General features: G+C 43.6%; 1 protein-coding gene across 3 annotated transcripts; it reads right to left on the bottom strand.

Moving 5' to 3' along the window:
* Positions 1 to 9,365: 9,365 nt before the first annotated feature.
* On the bottom strand, positions 9,366 to 18,903 carry LEO1 (LEO1 homolog, Paf1/RNA polymerase II complex component). 3 transcript variants are annotated; one of them, XM_071441545.1, is made up of 12 exons: positions 18,637 to 18,903; positions 17,156 to 17,860; positions 16,810 to 16,914; positions 16,203 to 16,297; positions 15,387 to 15,532; positions 14,822 to 14,906; positions 14,400 to 14,494; positions 13,993 to 14,127; positions 13,174 to 13,309; positions 12,679 to 12,865; positions 12,310 to 12,407; positions 9,366 to 9,648 (listed from the first exon to the last, which is right to left on the bottom strand). In XM_071441545.1, exons 1-12 carry the CDS (start codon positions 18,692 to 18,694, stop codon positions 9,580 to 9,582), a joined length of 1,914 nt encoding a protein of 637 aa, XP_071297646.1. In that variant the 5' UTR covers positions 18,695 to 18,903; the 3' UTR covers positions 9,366 to 9,579. The 3 variants fall into 3 exon arrangements, with proteins under 3 accessions (XP_071297646.1, XP_071297643.1, XP_071297644.1); XM_071441542.1 differs by having other exon boundaries at positions 9,366 to 9,652; positions 16,810 to 16,917; positions 18,637 to 18,901; XM_071441543.1 differs by having other exon boundaries at positions 9,366 to 9,652; positions 18,637 to 18,897.
* Positions 18,904 to 19,152: the final 249 nt, after the last annotated feature.

Raw genomic sequence — 19,152 nt, 5'->3', positions numbered from 1 at the left:
GGGCTGGGGAGAAACGAGGTGTTCAGTTGCTCCTGAAAACGGAAACAAACATGACAACATTATTTTTTAAAGATGCTAAAACCTTTGCTAAATACACACTTTATTTCAGAATTTACCACAAGCAGAATGAAGCTACAGGTAGTGAGTTCTATAGAGGAGTCAGAGGAGCCAAAGCCATGGGGGAAATGCAGTGAGGAGGCACAGAAAGGGCCCTGGGATGTGCACAGCTGCCCTGGTACCCCCCCAAGGCCACTCAAGAGCTGCTGTGCCACAAGGGCTGCCCACATCCACACAGGGTGGGATTTCCATGAGCCATCCCTCCAGGAAGCAGTGCCTGGGATTTGCAGAGGGCAAAATGATCAGGTTTTACTACAGACATTCTCCAGGGACACCTCTCACTCCTACAAAATCTGAAATCCTTTCCTGCCACCACCTTTCTCTAAAGGGCAGCTGGGAACCACACTCTGGTTGTACAGAGTGGGCAGATTTTCAGAAAAAGAAAGAAAACCATGAAGTGCTGCCATTGGACAGGTGACAGCCTGATCAGCACTGGGGTTGGAAACTTCTGCAAGTGAAAGAGCACAGGGGCACACAGGCCCCTGTGGGATCACCTCGGTGGATCTGGCAAGAAAACAGCCCCTGCCTGTGCCCCAAAGGTTTGGAGAAGAGGAATCCCAGTGTGTGCTGGGATCTACAGCTCAGAAGGTGAATCCCCTTCATTTTTGGTAGGAATTGTGAGAAATAGCTACTCACTTTTCATAGTTTAGGAAGGTTAATCAAAAATACAACAGAAGACTGAATAAAGAAAAAAGGTTACGGCGCTGGGAGCAAAAGTTTTACCCTGCCATTTGCTCAGCCCCTTCACAACAGGGGTTTTCCCTTTTTAACCCTTTAACCCCTCCCAAAGTTCTGTCCATCAACCCCTTCTTTGCTGTCCAGTGGTGGAGATCTCTTCCTTAAACCCTGACTGGAGGTCAGGGGTTCCACAGTGACAGGCCAGCCCTCCCAGCTGTTCCTTGACAACCACATGAGAGGGCACAACATAACTATAAATCTATAAACTTTTCTCAACCTATATCCATGATATTTGTCCATTAATTGTGAGAGTCAATCACTGCATTACTCATCTCTCAATCACAGAACACTGCACCAGCACTGCAGAGGGGAAGCTCACCGTGTCCCCTTGGTCCTGCTGAGGTGCATGGGGCTCACCAGCACACCCTGGCCCAGCAGGTTATTTTGGGGAGGTGAATCAGCCCAGGAGCTGCTGCCAGCACACATGACGAGGCAGGAGAGCTGCCAGCTGCCCTTCAGCTGCCAGAGCAGCTCCTCTTTGCACAAACAGCCTGGCACAACACCCACTCTCTCTCTGGCACAGGAGGTTTGACACTGCTCAGTGCTGCTGTGAAGTGCAGGAATCCTTCTGGAGCACAACAGAGTCACACGTAACAGGTTTAACCAAAGCTGCCTATTTCCCTGCTATGGAAACCAGTCACAAGAACCAAAAGCTGCCCAGTGACAAGAGTTTTCTGTGCTGCTCTCTCCTAATCTGTCCTGTTCCCTTCTGAAACCCTAAAACTGATGAACAGCAACATGAACTAGTTACAGCTGGCCCAAAGCAGCAATCTCAGCTTTTCACATCAAAGCTCTGCCAATGCATTATCAAGGTCACTAAAGCACAAGGATATTTCATCTCCCACCTCCAAGTGACCTCATGCAATGTGCAGCCTTCCTTCATCTTCACAAGACAGACTCCCCACATACAGACAGGCAACAGAACTTCCAGTTGTAAGGCCTAAAGGCACCTTTTTTCTTTTTTCCAGAAGCAGGAATAATCCAGGGGTCTGAGCAGATGGGAGCTGACAAGTGCTTGGTGGTCCACAACTGAACGACAGAGATGCCACCACATTGAGGAAATGCTCAAAAAGCAGCTGTGTAAATTGCAGCCCTGCCTTGTTTATGACACAGAAAATGTACAGACTGAAGCCATAGCAAAAGGTGAGCTCAGGAAACCTCTGGGAAACTGGAGACAGCTAAACAGCACAATCAGCACTGTGAAATCACAGGTTAAAATCTGTCAGAAAAGCTTACCCAAGTTTACCCTGTCTCAGAGGACACAGGTCCATGTGCAAACCTATTTTTCTGTGAACTTAAACCCACTGGTGTTTCATGCCAAGCAACCCAATGACCAAGGCACTCTGTACTGCAGAGTTCTGCCTTTAGAGATTTGCTACTCTCTACATCTCAGCAAACATTTTCCTGCTTTGTAAACCTTTAAAGGACTTGTTAGGCAAGCTGCCATGCAGCAGCAGCCCTGCCATGCCACACCATGGCCCCAAAGTCACCACCTGAGCCCTCAGGGAGCTTTCACACACAGACCAAACCCCAGCGCTGGTCACAGCTCACAGGACCCTTGCCATAAACCACCTTGGAGCAGAATAAAATTACACCTAGCCTGAGAAACGCTGAGCACACCATAGCTCAGGCAACAGCCAAACACCTGAGAGCAGAAGTGCAGCCCTGGCTTGCAGCAGCACAGGGCGAGCACAGCCTGGGGTGGAAGGATGGAGCTGTGAGTGATGGCAGGGCAGGCACGTGCTGCAGCTGCACGGGTTCAGGAGCTCCTGACCCAGCTGGGCCCCAGCAGGAGCTGCCTGGGGCTGCTCCACTCCCTCCCTGAGCTCAGGGCTCTGGGGACAGGCAGAGACCTCACACCTTCATTGCTGAATACAGACTTTTGTTTTTTCAGCCTAAATTGCATTAGTATGTATTCCTCTTTCTTTTTTTTTTTTTTAATGCAAATTTTCAGTTTATTTTATAGCCTTCTTTGTTGCCAGTTTTAAACCACACATATTTATAAGGCTTGGAAAGAACCATCTGGAATAACGACTTGAAAAACACATCCTTCTGGCAGACAACTTGTGTACTTCTGGGTAATTAGGGTGTTTATAGAAAGCCAGGGCATGCCTGGGTTTTTTTTTTAATTGGTGAGCCCACTCTTCATTAATTGCCACATTTTCTGAAGTGCAAGAAATAAGGTTCTGCCTCTGTGAGCCTTGTCTGCAGCTTGGCCTGTGTGAGAGGCCAGGGTCTGACACAACTCCAAAGCAGGGACAGCCACCCCTCCTGCAGCCCAGCACCTGCAGCCCAACACCTGCAGGCTCCTCTGCAGGCTCTGCCCCTGGCTCCTGGGTCCTGCAGAAGGCAGCTGCACACTCAGTCAGACCCAGCTTCCCCCAGCAGAGCCCCTCTGTGAGCTCCAACACCTGCTAGGAGTTCTGCCCCTTCCCTGCCTCCAAAACAAGGCTTTCCCCCTCTATTTAATTTCAGGTTTCCTTTAATCTTAAAGCTTTTCAGGTTTTGGAAACGACGTTTCCAAAACGGTGTAAGAAGAGCCTAAAAGGTGGACTTGTTCAAGATCAAAGTCCTTTGAAAAGCCAATCTACCTAAAATCTCTAATAACTTTGGAAAGGCTATATACTCTTTTAAAATTTTACAGTCACAGTCTGCTGGAAAAAAAAAAAAAAAGTTTGCTCAGAGTTCAGCCCCACAGCATGCAATACACCAGTCCTAAACCACTGCCAGAGATCCTCTCACACAGCTCAAGTGTGACACTAAACTGTGTCAAAAAGCTGGAGATGTCATTTCCAGACCCCTGGCAACAGAGCTGATGTGCCAGCACACCTTGGATGATGTTGTGTAACAGCAGAAACCTGTTTGGCCCAGGGAAGTCTGAAGAGATTTAATAACTTGTGAAAGGAAGGCAAGAAGGGAAACAAAATCAGAGGTGAAGAGAGGCTCAAAAGGAGTCCATGACACTCAAAATAATTTCTTTCCCTAAACAAGCTTCCTTCCAGCTTATGTGGGAATTGTATTTTGTGCAGGAAAGTGAGTGTCAGATGTAAACTGCTGTCATACCCAGTGCTGTATCCAACCTATGAACTGTCCCAAACATCCAGGTCAGCACTCTCAACCTTTTCCAACCCACAGCCTCAATTCTAAACAGATGAGCATAAGCTCATCTGCTTTTCCAACAGAAGCCTCTTCCCAGCCTTCCAGCAAGTGTGGATCTGTGGCAAGTAACTTCAGAGCCAGAAATCAGGCTTCAAAATGCTGCTCCACACAGTGTGGGACCTATGCAGAGGTGTAAGTGTTTGTAAGAACAACTGCAGTCACAATGCTTTGCACATTTATGTAATTCCTATCAAGGAAATCCAGAATGCCCCTAATAAATGTCATTGCACATGTATTAAGGACATTTAAATGGATTGAAAAATCTCAGATAATCCAGCTTACTCAAAAAATTTTGCTGGCTAACTGAAGGCAAAGTTGTCCCAAGAAAAAACAGGAGCAGAGGCAGTAAATAACTGAGAAAACAGCAACCCTGATGTCCAGCAAAGGGCCAAATTACAAAGTGACTCAAGTCTTCAAACTGGCAGTGCAGGATTCAGAAATTTATTTCCCCAGTATCTAGCAGTGTTGTGCTGTGGCAGGACTAAATCTTCAACAGAAAACCACATACAAGGTGCTGCCTGCTGTATGCCAGCAGCTACTCAAATTTAGTGTTTGAGAAAGCCTGAGAGCCAGAATAATCCTATTTATTTCTCAGAGATCAAACAGGATTTGCAAAAGGGTAACATATCCACAGATTAGTGAAATGTTCTCAGTTTAAATGTGGTCACTTTGCAATCATGTCCAGTAAGTATTTTCAGCTGTAGATTTAAAGGAAGTTTTGACTATGAGAGACATGAGAAGTGGACATTCCATATATATTAATATATATATAATATATATATATATATCCATATATATATATGGATATATGTGAAAAAACCTGGGAATGGTATTCATAAAAACCAATCCCTCCTTATGAGGGAATGAATTTTGACTCACTCACATGTCACAGGCATATTTTATGAAAAATCTTTTTGTTAGGATTTTTTCTTCTGAGAAGCTGAAAAGCTTCAGTTTCTCCTTGTTTTGCTGCTTTAGAATGGGATTTAGAGAATTGTTTACCCAGCATGTAAAATTGTTTTTACTTGATGACCAATGACAGCCATCTGTGTCGAGGCTGTGAGCAGTCATAAGATTTTATTATCATTTTTTTCTTTCTTTTCTGGCTTTCTGATTAAATCCTTTCTTCTATTCTTATAGTATAGTTTTAATATATCATTTTCTTTTAATATAATATATATAATAAAATAATAAATCAGCCTTCTGTAACATGGAGTCAAGATTCTCATCTCTTCCCTTGTCGAAGTTACAAATTCAACACTCACACAGGAAGGTTCTTCTGCTATGAGCAAAGGGAACACACCAGCAGCTCACAGCATCTCCTTAGCACAGAAAGAATCAACATTCTCTAGTGGCTGACTTTTCTAAACAAGGTTTTCTTTGGGAGAAGGAACTTCAGGACACTATGAAAGCAGCAGTGGTTTACCAAGATGCAGTCCAAGCTGGAATCATCTAGAATGAACTGAGAATGACTCTGAGGTGATGCCCAGGTGCAAGTGGCCCAGCAGAGCCATGGAGGGGATGGAGGGGAGCACTCTGCAGCCTCCCACTCCCCAAGGGGCACAGGGCTGATCTCTGGGGAGATGGACACGAGGAAATGGGGAAGCTGTGCCAGGGGAGCTCAGCCTGGACATTGAGAGAAGGTTCCTCACCCAGAGGGTGGCTGGGCACTGGAGCAGCTCCCCAGGGAAGTGGTCACAGCACCAAGCCTGACAGAGCTCCAGAAGTGTTTGAAAGCTCTCAGTGCCATGGTTTAGCTCTGAGCAGCAGCCAGCTGGACTCACCCATCCCTATGGCTCCCTCCCAGCCTGGGATCCCCTGGGGCTCCATGTGCCAAACCCTGCCTGCAGCTGCAGCAAGGACCTGCTCTGAGGAGCTGCCCAGAGCTCACTGTCAACAAGGGTCTTAGCAAGAGCTCAGGTGTGAAACTTCCACGTCTTTGCTCTTAATTCCTTGTGCCCTGACACTACTGTGAAAACTCACAGCTCACAACAGAAAAGCCTCCACCCAGGGCAGCTGTGAACCCACTGCTTCCAAAAGAAACTGCAGCCCCTGAGATGATGGGAGAACACAGTGCAGTGGGCTGAGCTGACTGTGCAGCACCTGATGTGAGCTGAAGGCAGGAAGGAACCCTTCTGAGGGAGTTCCCTACAGCACTCTTATTCTAAAGCAAACCCCAGCCTTTTGCAAGTGGAGATCCTGGGAAAACATTACCTAACCAGTCACAGCAGACACAAACCTAATTATCAACCAGACAAGCACCATAAATAACCTAAACAGATGCACAGATGTTACCTCTGTGATAAGAACAGGGGCAGTCAGAGCTGCAGAAAACTCTGGAGCTCATTCAGTCACTACAGGACAACACCTGATATATTTGAATATTCATTCCCCAGCTCCATATATTTTTCATCCCACTGGAATTAAGGATATTTAAAATTAGATGTGGCTATTTTAATACCCAGCAAACACTTTTATTCACAGCAACATCCTACCCAGCATGTCTCCAGTAAGGGCAGCCAGATCAAATTAACTGGCTGTCAAGATAAAAGTCAATATATTCCTTATATATTCCCACTATCCATGACTGCAAGAGAAGGAAGTGCCCTTGGGTTTATTTGAAGATGTAATTCCATGATGGAATACTTTGGGTCAGTGGGTAGCAATGCCTTCAGGGTGCTGTGCTCAGCTGGGCTGCTTTTCCCTGACCTGCAGGCTACACAGACTCCCAGGACATCCCAGTGCCAGGGCTTGCTCCCTGTGACATCCCTGGGCTCTGCCAGGCCCTATTCAAACCTGTCCTGTGCAGCTGTGCTGCTGCTTCCTGGCTTATTTGGCAAATTTCTGGAAAGGTTCAGTCCAGACCTGAAATGACACAGACAGACCAGGCACAGCCTGTACTGCACACTGCACTGAGTGCTGAAATAAAGATCATTTTGTCCTGATAACTTTACAGAACATCCAGTAATAAATTCCTGTACTTTCCACTGGAGATACTTGTCTTTCTTCCCAAGAAAGCTTCATTTGCACATCCTACTTAGGAGGGAGGAAACATTTCCTCAGGGAGTCTGCCCCCCTCCTACCTGAGCAGGAGTATTTTGCTTTCACAGCAGTGCCCACTCAGGCAGTGAGAGGTCAGGGCTGAGCTCTCTTGACACTCTGCAACACACCTGAATCTTTTACCAAGCCACCATAAGTACTCACCAGGCACTAAAACAGGCTTTATGAACCCTCATTCCATCAACAGACAGGCTGGGATGCTGGGAAAAGGGAGAGCAAAAATTGTCTTCAAGTTAAATGAAACCATACATTAGACCCACAACTGAAATAACACTGGGGATAAGTTCATTCAAGTGACTTTAATTACAAGATGATTGTTAAACCAATTTAAGCTGAGAAAACACTTTCTTCAAGTCCACATTTAAATAAGACTTTAAAAGAGCAATTTACAAAAGACGACAGACAGTGTAAAAAATGACTTCTTTTCATCTTTGTAATCCACAAAAAGCCTCATTTTTGGAAGCTAAAGTGGACCACTTACTTAGTAAAGGCTTAGTCAGCATCAAACTTACGAAAGTGATTAAAACATTTTCACTCTTAGGAGTGTAGTAAAAATAAAAATAGCCAGCATTTCCATTAAACTGTTATAAAAGTAAACACATTACCAGTGAAATGATGCTGTGTTTCCATATGCCAAATTTGTTGTTTTAGAGGTATCTGGGAGGCTTTTATGTGAAACCACAGCATGTCACATCCATATAGAATGAGTCCCTTCCTAAACAGCTGGTTTCTTCCTGAGGAGGGTACCAGTGGAGAGCAGGTAACCCCATGTAAGGAACCAGTCTCCCAGCAGAGGTCTAAACTAAGAGGATTACAGGGTCAACATTCCAGCAGCTGGGGGACTTTATCTGCACATTAAAGGGGCACAGAAACTCTCAGATAAGTATTTAAGTATAAAAAAAAGAAAGAGTTTCTCAGGCACTCAGACTTCGAAGCTGAAATTTTTCCCTTTTTCTTACTTGCAGTCTCCACTGCAGTCAGCTGCTCAGCAGAATATATTAACACACGTGCACAGCTTTGTGCTCTGCAGCCAGAACACTCCTGTGCCTTCCAGACAGAAGTGGAGGCAGAGCACTGTGGCAAACAACTCTCCTAGCTAAAGGTGACAAAAGATGTCCAGGTTGAAAGCTCTGCCTCAAAGAGCCAGGGAATGTCACAAACAGAACACTCACTATGAGGCACTTTCTGCCTTCTGTTTTAGAAAAAAAGCCAAATTCAGTTTGGCAGGAGAGAGAAGGGGACCAGTCCCTCTTCAATAACTACCAGCTACTTTATTTCAGGTTATGTAACACAAATCCACATCATAAACTTTGTACAGCACCACTCAATGGTTTTGTTTATAGGGGTGTTCAGCTACTTCTGCTTTCTCAACTTCAACTCACATTCAGGCTAGCAGGACTGTGTGAGAAGTCAGCCAAAAGAGCAGCACAGATAACATATGAATGCTCTCTCATCAGTGAGAAGAACTGCACATGGTATTTCCTCTCTGAAAGAAAAAGTGGAAAAGTTCCATCTTTGCAGCTGGTATTGTATTGTCAAATAAGGTGTTTTTAAAAAAAGTGCAAACACAGCAATGGTTCTGTCTAGAACATTCTCCTCCAGTGACATCCCAGGTAAACAAAACCATTTATAAAACCTACCAGAACAAGAGGAAATGGCACCATAAGAATTACATGGGATTCTGAGACACGATTGTCATGTTGCATTTTTTGCACTGTGATTCATTTCACCTTTTAAAGGAGACTTTCAGCTCTGCTGGCAGAAATGTCAATTTTGTTGAACAAGTGCTTTTACTCTGACATTTACATCACTAGCACATGACTATTATTATTGTTGTTGTTATTATTATTACTGCTCTGGCAAGATGGAGATATTCATTGTGGACTTGAATGCATGAAAAATAAATGCCTTATGTGATCAGTTAACTGTGAAGTTCATGTAGTTAAAATGATTTACTCAAACATGGCAAGAAATATTTTTAGTCAGCAAATTATACCAGCATAGCAATGTACTGTCCAGTAAACAGAAAATAAGGAATATCTAGGGAAGAAACAGAGTTGTACTGTACCATTGTGCGTTCTTAGCAAGTTCTAGCATCATAGCCTATATTCTCATTTAAGCATTCCACAGAGATTAGCATGGCTTCTTCTAATGAACTCACTAAGTTAATGACCAATTTACTTGGTAACCAGCTACTACAGTTCTCAAAACTCAAATGCACTGTGCAAGATTAAAATCAGCACTGTGATGATCCCTGGACATTTGCTGCAATGAGATAAAACTCTTAAGGGTCAAAGGAAGTCAAAAAAACTTTATTCACACCAGAAACACAGACTTAGGAATTTTCCTTTATCAAAATAAGCCCCTTATGGTTACTTACATCTGTGCTCTAACAGAACTGTACAATATATATATAAACATATATATAGAAAAAACAATAACAAAAAAAATCAACTGCTGCGCTTCCTTAATATTAATCATCATCTTCTTCCTCTTCATCACTGATCACATATTTCTTAGGCTTCTTACTTGCTTTGTCATCATCATCTGCTTTTCTCTTTCCAGAAGGTTCACCTTCCTAAAGGCAAAAAAAGGACAAAAATAAACCACCATATTTCCAGCTAAAGTAGGAAAAAACACAGAACAACAACAAAAAGACCTCAAAGTCTTTCTTGTAAGAAAAGCAGAATTACCAGTTCTAGTTTTTCCATTTTGTGCTACTGTGAAGCAGGGCTGGTTCTGTGCCAGTCCTCGCCCTCAGCACTGAGTGGCTGCTCCCAGGGTCACACCCCAGACCAGGAGGGTCCAGGAAGCTGCAGCTCCATCCCCTTGCTGGCCCTGCATCCACACCTGCTCTGCCTGAGCAGGGCATGCACAGAGATTCTCCAGCACACTGACACACTCCCTTCAGGCAGCCCCTGCAGCTTTGCTAAGTTTTCAGATTATTTATACCTCTATGGCCTGAATCAGAGCTACTGAAGCAAAGAAGGAATTTAGGAAGTGGGCAGGCATTTTGCTCATCAGAAAAACAAAACTAAACTAACTGCTCTCTGGCATAAAGAAAAAAAATCAGGAGGAATAACTGGCACTCAGAATCAACAGTCCAAGAAATGTAACAGTTTATAGTTTATGAGGCTTCAAAGAGCTGGTCAAAGGAACTCAAATCACTGAGTTAATTACCTGCTTACAAGAAATACCATAAAGACTTTTATAGGGCTGATTTCAGTTTTTAGGTCACGAAGCCAACAGGTTGATTTTTGCTCCATGTACATTTCCACCAGTTCAGTTTGAATCATCCTTCCAAACAACATTTTAAATCACAAGTTGTTCATGCAAAACTCATCCATAGTGACATGAGGAACAAGTGGTAACTCAACTATTGTTGAAAAAGAAGTGTATCTTTAAAAATACTCTCAGGCCTAAGTAACCTCATCCCTTTTTCCATTTGCTGGTTTTGGAAGTGTGGGTTTGGGGTTTTTTTCATTTTGGGTTTTTTTTTTTTTTTTTTTTGTATTTAAAGCAACTTGCTGGGATTTTAAGGAGGAAAGATTGAGTTCTAGAACTTTAGTGTTTCAGAACTCCAAGGATCAATGATTTATCCAGAGTATTTGATTCTATATGAACGTGTTCAGTACGGACCGGGAGAATCGCAGTTACGAAGGAATTTAAAGCAGGGAAAACAGAAATGAACAGGGGTGGGAATCTCAATGATAGCTTCTTCCTCAGAACAAACATTCTCTTGTAATCTAGCTGGGCTATTGTTCAATGAGTCATCTTCCTGTTCAGCAGAATATCCCCATTAACTGCAGCAACAGTGAAACTACTTGCTGTGTGGTGATAGAGTATATTATTAATAACAGACTGACATTTGCAGTAATGGTAACAAATTGCTATCAGCACAAAGATTTGTGCTGTGCTGCTGACTGACAGCAGGTAAAAGTCAGTGAGTGTCCAAGGAAGCCAGAGCTCCCCGTGTGTGGGTATGCACTGAGCACCACACTCCCCCTGTGGGCACTGAGCACAGGAACTGGAACACCACTGGGGTTTTCTGTGACACTGCAGCACCACTCCGAGGCCCCAGAGGAGCATTACCTTCCAGTCACTCTTTAAAATGGAGGCTGCTGCTCCTCAAGCAGCAGAGGAATGCTACTGCTTAGACCTTTTCTGAGAGAACGGAACTGACAAGTCCTCAAATTGCTGTATCATGAACTAACACATCTTGTAAGAGTCTTAAAAATAAACAATTCAATTTCTACTCACTAATGTTCACAGGGCTCACAAAATTACAGTTTTGTCAACATGGCTCATATGGCTGTTAGAGTCTCTGATATATTAAATTTTTCTGATGTATAATAAAAAGCCAGGAATCTATGTCTTTAGAAGACAAAACTAATTTTTACTAATTCCACTTGACATTACAATGCCTGTTAGTGCAAATAACTCAGCTGACTCTGTAAGAGCACCAAGAACCTGCATTCAGCACACAGAAAACACCCAAGGGGCTGGGGAGTGAGGCCTCTCAGGGACTTTACAGGAAACACAGTACAGAAATGAAAATGAGAGCAGCTTACTCCTTGTGTAACACTGCAGTGCTGTATCAGCAGTGACAGACTTGAACTAAACCTCAAATGCAATGTTCACAAAAACTCATTTAATAAGACCCAGCAGTCATAAATTACAAACCAATAAAAGACCCTTTTAGATAAGGAAACAGCACTACTGCTGTAGCTAACAGTTAATTTGATCAGAGCCCAATGTTTCAGATGATGCTGGGGTGATGGAAAACGTATTTTTAGCAAGGGACAGCAAGTCTTTTTAACTCAGTTTTTTTAACTTTTCTATTTAAAAAGAGCAGAAATACTACGTGAAAATGCTTCCACTATTTCCATAATAAACAGGAGAGGACCATGTAACTTAGGTAACGCTGCACTGGGATTCCAATATTACTCCTTGAATAATTTTGGTATATTCATTTTACGTAACCCTGCATAAATTTTTCCATCTTTAAATCAGCAATAACAATAGTGTCCTCCTTTGGGAATCACTCAGGTCTGTGAACTAATGCAGTGCATAAGAAATCAGTGATTAATTACCAAGGAAAGCATGCCAAGTCAAATAACACATTCATCATGGTGTAAATGAAACCACAGAAGTCCCAAGTTTAAACACTAGATTTAGTGAGGGAAATGTTCCTCATTAAAAATGAGCAGCTAAAGAACAAAGTCCTTCTCTTACCTCATCACTATTAAGTTTCTTTGCTTTGAGTAGTCTTTGGGTTTTATCTTCATCTGAGCCTTCGTCACTGTCAGAAGAGTAGATTCTAGCACGTTCCTCTGCACATTCCAGAAAAAAATAAAAAGCCAAACATGTTTATCTGAAACTGGTGTGGAAGAGAGAATATTAAAAATGTCTTATATTTAGTGCCACAAAATGTTTGCAGAACCTAAGTCCAGAGTAAACAAAATAAACTTATCCAAACTGAATTAACGTCTCTTCATGTATCGAACGTACTGGCAAAATCCTATCTCACCAAGGCTGTCGTGTGCAATTACCCTGTCTGAATCACAGAGGCCTTAATGACGTGCTGTTAAGGTTTTTGATTACCTCTGATGCCACCCTTGTATCTGTTTTTGATAGCTGCCAGACTGATTGCATCATCCCCCTCGTCCTCCTCGTCGTAGCGGTCGGGCTCCAGGTAGCTGGCGCTCAGCCCCCGCTGGTGCTGCTTCTCCCGCATCCGCCGCTGCTGCGACTCCCTGCGGATGGAAGCCCTCAGCCTCTCCTCTTCTTTCTGGACAAACACACAAGCAATGAACTCGGGGATAAAAAACCCCCAAACCACTTCAAAAGAACCTCATATCCATTATTCTCATATTCTACTGTAGCTTTTCACACAGCAGTGTAAAGGCTGCAAATATTCTCTTTGTTTTGTCATCTGACAGCTTAAGCAAGCCACACCCATGGTTTGGAATTCTTGTTTAAAACTCCAAAACATTACTGTTTTTCATAAATCATAGAACATTTAAAAACGTCCAGCTCTATTACAGGTGTGGTAATCAAGATTAAACCAGCAGATCAGAGAGTTCCATGCCACAATACCTTGATCATTTCTGTGCGCTGAGACTCTGGATCACGGCCTGCCATTGGCAAAATACGAATTTTCTGGGTCTTTGAACATCTGTCTGCCAGAGACAGAGTCATCTTCCTGTGAGTGGCACTGTCTGTAGAATGTGGCCTGGTAAAAAATTGCTAGGGGTTAAAAAATTCTTTAAAGAACATATCCATTTTCAAAAGACAATGCTAGGGCCAGCATACTTGAGAATCCAGAGATTCATCTGCACAAAAGTGAAAGCATCAACCCTTTTAAAAAAGTGTTTATGTGCACTGTAACAGCTACTGGAGACAGCAAGTCTTCTCTCAGTAAAATCACAGTCCAGCCATTAACAGTTAGACTCAAAGATCTCTAAGGCCTTTTTTACCCCTAATGATGCCAGAATCCTACAACCTTTGACCCTTATCAACCTAAAGATACATCCTCCTCACAGTTCACATCAATATCTCAAGAAGCAGTTGCCATCTTGATAGCAACTGCACCTCAGACAAAAGATTAATTTCAGGGAATAGTAATATTTTCTCTGACTCAAATGAGGACTTGCATGTAAAACTGCAAATTAATACATGTATACAAAAAACCTATATGTAGCATACATAATGCAGGAAATGGCACATTAACATTCCCAACTTAGACACCTAATGTAGAACAAATCTTACTGAAAAACTGAGTTTAGAAAATAGCACATTCTTACTAACCAGTGAAGCTCTGAAGCTTTACAAACTGGTATATCTAATCTTTATACACTAATAACAACACTTAATTGCAAAAACAGTATCAACACTTGATACAGAACAGCAGTTTACCTGAAGGTTAACTTGGTCTTGAACACAGCCTGTCCTTGCAGGCCTGTCCCTTGTCTGATGAACAAATGATTGTGGTCTCCTTGTAGCGGCGCCTTGTACACGTCGAAGACCTCATTGCCCAAGTGGAGGGACATGCTTAAAAGAGATTGCCATATCAGTTACTTGATAAAGCCACTGCAGTCTATTTTTCTGCCTCATTTTTAAGTGGAGAAAGCCTTTATGTTGCCTTTTTATATCTAGCCAATAATTATATTTCAATCTAAACTAAGCAGAGTATAAACCTTTCAAAGCACTGAGACTAAAATAATTTGTACCGTGCAGAACTGATGTCAGAGTTTGCTGGCCTTCCAATTTTGCATGTCACTGCAAGAACTGCATTACTTCAGTAACAAAGGGTGCAAACTAACCTTCCATCTGACCATTTAACTATCCTTGCATTACTCTCTCTGATCTCATTCCCTTCCTCATCTCGTCGCATCCGCCATCGTATTGTATTTTCTACCTGTAGGGGGAAAAAACAAAACAGTTTTTCTAGCTCCTAAGGAATACTGTGATAAAATACATTCTATATAGGTCAAGAATTTCAGTTAGAAAGGCTTGATAATTTGTGGCACAATGCAAAGAAATAAAGGTGAAAAGTATTGCTTTTATAGGTGAAATGCAGCTGTCAAGCTTTTTAAAAATTCATGACTAAAACAGATCAACTTTCCTCAGCGCCCACACTTTCATAATCTGAAAACCCAAAACATCATTCCAAAAGATGTGAAATAGACTTTGAAGGAAAGTGCCTAGGTGAGTGTAAAAGACAAAAGGAAAATTAATACTATACCTTGAGTTTTAACCTAGTTCTACCTTCTTCATCAAGCATCTCCTCATCTTCAAATTCATCTTCATAATACTGGGGATCAAAAGGTCTGAAACAAATTTTACAACACATTCTTTATTCTTCTAAGAAAATTAATCCAAGTAACCAGCCTCTTCATAAATAGTACAGGATTACTTCATAAATAGTACAGGATATTTAACATACAGGAATAAAAAAGGCCTTATTCTGAAATTCAAAATGATGTTTTTAATCACTGGAAAGTGCATAAGGGTCAGAGCATTTGCCTTTCACATCTCTGAGAGCCTAAACTTATGCTTACAATTCAACTGATAGCATGTGCTTTCAATTAGACCACATTTTTGTCTGGTTTTTACAGACAATGAGTTATTCAATCAAGCTGAAACCCACCTTCATAATAAAATTACCTAATTAGAAAACAACAGCCATTACTATTGACTAATCACAACCAAAAATATGCATCTTAATGTCAACAACTTTATTAGGGTAAACACATACTAAACAAAAACACTAGAAGACTTTAACAATCCTGTATTTAATGTGCAATTACCTGGGCTCCACACTGAGGAAGTTGGGCAGCTTCACAAAATACAAATCATTACCCAAGTCTGTGTTTACTTTTGGTATTTCTACCTCTATTCTGGTCTCTGGAATAGGCTCTTCTTCCTGCTGCTCTTGACTCAGCCCATTCTCATCCTAATGAAAAGAAAGAACAGAAGCATAAGTGAAAAAATCTATCTGGCTACTGCTGCTCTAATAATTACATTTTGCTTAAAGAAAAGTCATTCATAGGCACAGAGAGGTCAGGAAGATTTGGATAAAAGAATTCAGGCATTTTCATTGAAAGGAATTCAACTCAGCATTGTCATGTGGCACTTTAAGTGACTTCAAGCATCAGTGCAAACTCAAGAGACCAAAGACAATGAAGAACAGCAAAGGAGCCAACAGAGTTGGCTGAGCACTGGAGACTGGGGAACACTTTCTACCAGATTAAAGAAGGTATCTTTATCTATTGTCAATAAAAGATGAAAAATTATCTTAAAAATGAAAATATTTCTCAAATAGCTGCAATAAGGTACCAAAGACAGCTATGGCTTTGTATTTTATTTGGTAGCAATAAAACTATTCTTTATATTTTTTTTAAAGTTCAAAAAGTGGAGGAAGGATGAGGGAAGGCAGATAAATCTGAAATTGTTATGCATAAAATTTTAATAATTCTTTCAGCTGGGACAAAATTATCTGTAGTGCCACTTAACATCACTACTCTTTTTTTTTTTTTTCACTAGAATATTACCCAATTCAATTGGTGTTCTGCATTTCAGAGTGCAATGGCATGGTAATTATCTCAAAAGTCAAGTCCACTCACAATGGGCTGTCCTGGGGTTGGTGGCTTGTCCTCTCCATCACTTCCCGAGGAAATGTCATCAGCACCTCCAAACAGATCCATGACATCTGCATGCTCTTCAGCAGAAAAATGACAATTTTAAACCACACATATATATGCACACACAGCCCTAATGCAAGATTTATTTATCAAATAAGGAAATCAAGTTGAAAAATGGCAACAGAAGAGTACAAGATAACCCCTATTCAAGTAACTGAACAGAAGTAAAGAAATTTCATTACACATTTTGGAGGTTTTACTTCTCAAAAAATAAATGCCTCTTCCTCAGCCAGCTAAGCCACCACAAAACATAGTACAGGTTCCCTGGACTGCTCTGATTACAGGAACCATCTTTCAGTATCTTTCAGTAACAATGCATGAAAGAATATTTGCAGAAGAGAGAACCTGACAGAGCTATCTGGAGAGGATCAGCATGTGCATCCTACACAGAATTCTTATGTCTGTTTGGTTATTTCCATGGCACTGTACAGCAAACACTACCGATTCCATCAAGCCCTGTAGCTGATGAATGGCAGGCTCAAGAGGAGGATGAAAGGGCCCAAAACCCCACAACCCCCCCATCATTTACCTTTCTGCCCTTCTGTGTCACTCTCTGCTTCTGAATCTGATGCAATCGGTTTCTTCCGCTTCATTCGCAGAACTTCATCCTCGCTGTCGCTGCCCCTTGCAGACTCTACTAAGGAGCAGAATTATTCTCAGCAAATTAAAAATTTTGGTTCACAAATTTAAAAATTCCTCTCTGTTAATAAGTTCTGAAAGTGCTGCATCAAAAAAAATTGCAAAGATGACTATAGTTAAAAACTATGAAATCAATGCCCTTACATTGAAGTTTCAATCTTTTCAGGCCAATGTGAACAAAACAATAAAGAGAGACCAAACCAGCAGCAAATCATTATTTCTGTATTCATTCCTACCAGATTTGTGCTCTTGCTCCTCCTCATCAGAGTGCTGAGCCCTTTCCTCATCATCAGAGTTCTGAATCTTCTCCTCCTCAGACCGCTGGGCCCTTTCATCATCGTCAGAGTTCTGCATCTTCTCCTCATCTGAGGCCTGTGGCCTTTCCTCATCATCAGAGTTCTGCATTTTCTCTTCATCTGAGTTCTGCAGTCTTTCTTCATCATCAGACACCTGTGGCCTTTCATCTTCATCCGAGTTCTGCACCTTCTCCTCATCGTCAGAGTTCTGCTGTCTCTCCTCATCGTCAGAGTTCTGCTGCCTCTCCTCATCGTCTGACTGATCGCTTTTGTCCTCCTTGCCCCACTTCTCATCGTCGGAGTGTGCTTTCTCGGAGCCGTCTCCCTCGGAGCGATGGCTGCCCTCCTCAGAGCCATGCTCGTCGTCGTCGTGCGCGGCCTCGGACGCGCTGTGCTGCTCCCCATCCGACTGCTCGTTGTCCTCGTGCCCCGAGCCCTCGGAGCGGTTGTAGGATCTCTCAGAGTGGTTGTCGCTCCCTGAGTGATGGGATGCTCCTTCGTCCTCGCTGTCATCCCCGAACAGCTCCTTGTTGCTGGGTTTTACGGCCTCCCTGTCGTCGTCCTGGTCGCTGTCACTACCGGAGGCGTTGCTCCCAGAGCCGGCGTTCTCCTGCTCGGAATCGGAATCAGAGCCGGAATCGGAGTCTGCAAAACAAACACCACCCCTTCAGCAGTCAGGATGCTTCTCCGAGGATGCGTGTGCATTGCTTAAACAACAACCCCAAAAACACAACCCAACCCCCCGAGAAACCTACAGAGAACGGCCAGCAAGACCAACAAAGTTAGCGAGAGTAGTAAAATAAAATGGCTGCTAATAAAAGCACAGCCAAAGAAAGGCACAATGAAAAATGATCGATGGCCCAAAGAGTTTCAAACCACAAGCTGTGATCTAAGATTCTAAGACTGTAGAAGGAATAAAGAATTACACAAACGAAAGTAACAATTGAAATAGTGAGGGCTTAAATAAGTAACTAAACAGACGCGGCTTATAAGATCCTACAAATCCAAAATTGTCACTCTGTATTTAATCCAAGTCATCTACCCACGGAGGTTTATGACAATGGAGCTACTCCTCACTGCCGAGGCTGGTAAATGTGGTTTCCAATAGGAAAATAAACAAACAGCTGCCTTGAAAAGTAATTTACAGAAACGCGTACGAGAATTTTTAAAACGTCAGGGACCTAAACCAGGTGTTCCACTGTTTCCAGAACTCGGCTGCGGCGGAACAACCTTCCCTGCAGGCACCGGACCCCCGGCCCGTGGCTCCGCATCGCTCCCTCCCTCCATCCCTGCTTCCGCGCTCGGGGGCCGCGGCAAAGGCGAGGCGGGGCGGGCGGTGCAGCCCGCGTCGGGGGCACCCGGGCGGAGGAAGGGAGGGAGAGAGAGCGAAAGAGAGAGAGAGCGCGAGAAGCCGCCCTCACCTTTGTGCTCCGGCTCCGAGTCCGCGTCGCTGCCGAACAGATCCGCCATGTCGGCCATGGCGGCAGCGCGGCCCCGCCGGCGCCGCGCAGTGACGTCACACGGGGCGCCTCTCGCGCAGGCCGCCTGCAGCCCGGCCGGAGTCGCTCTCAAAGGGGGCGCCTCCTTTTAAAGGGGCCGCACCCGCGGCCGTGAGGAGACACGGCCCGGACAGGGAGCAGAGGGGCCGGGGCCGGGGCCAAGGCCGTGGGTGCCCGGCTGCCCCTCCGCACGCTCCCGGCGTGCCTGCAGCGCCCGCACGGAGCAGCCGCGCTCCGCTCCCGGCGGTGCTCGCTCGGGCCCGCAGATGCCGCTGTGGCGGCGCCACTCCCGCGCTCTCATGGCCCCGCCCTCCGCTGAGGGAAAGCCGCTCCCCACAGCAGCACCGGCCGCTCCTGCCTGGCCGGAGAACGAAAGGTTCTCATATAAACACAAGGGTTTGAAGCAACTCTGTACAGTACTAAAAACAGCAAACAAAA

The sequence above is a fragment of the Agelaius tricolor genome, unplaced genomic scaffold (genome assembly GCF_023055355.1).
Source record: "Agelaius tricolor isolate 1412-34295 unplaced genomic scaffold, bAgeTri1.0.p SCAF_16, whole genome shotgun sequence".
Lineage (NCBI taxonomy): Eukaryota > Metazoa > Chordata > Aves > Passeriformes > Icteridae > Agelaius > Agelaius tricolor.
Note: the sequence above shows the minus strand (reverse complement) of the source record. Positions and strands in the feature narration are given on the sequence as shown.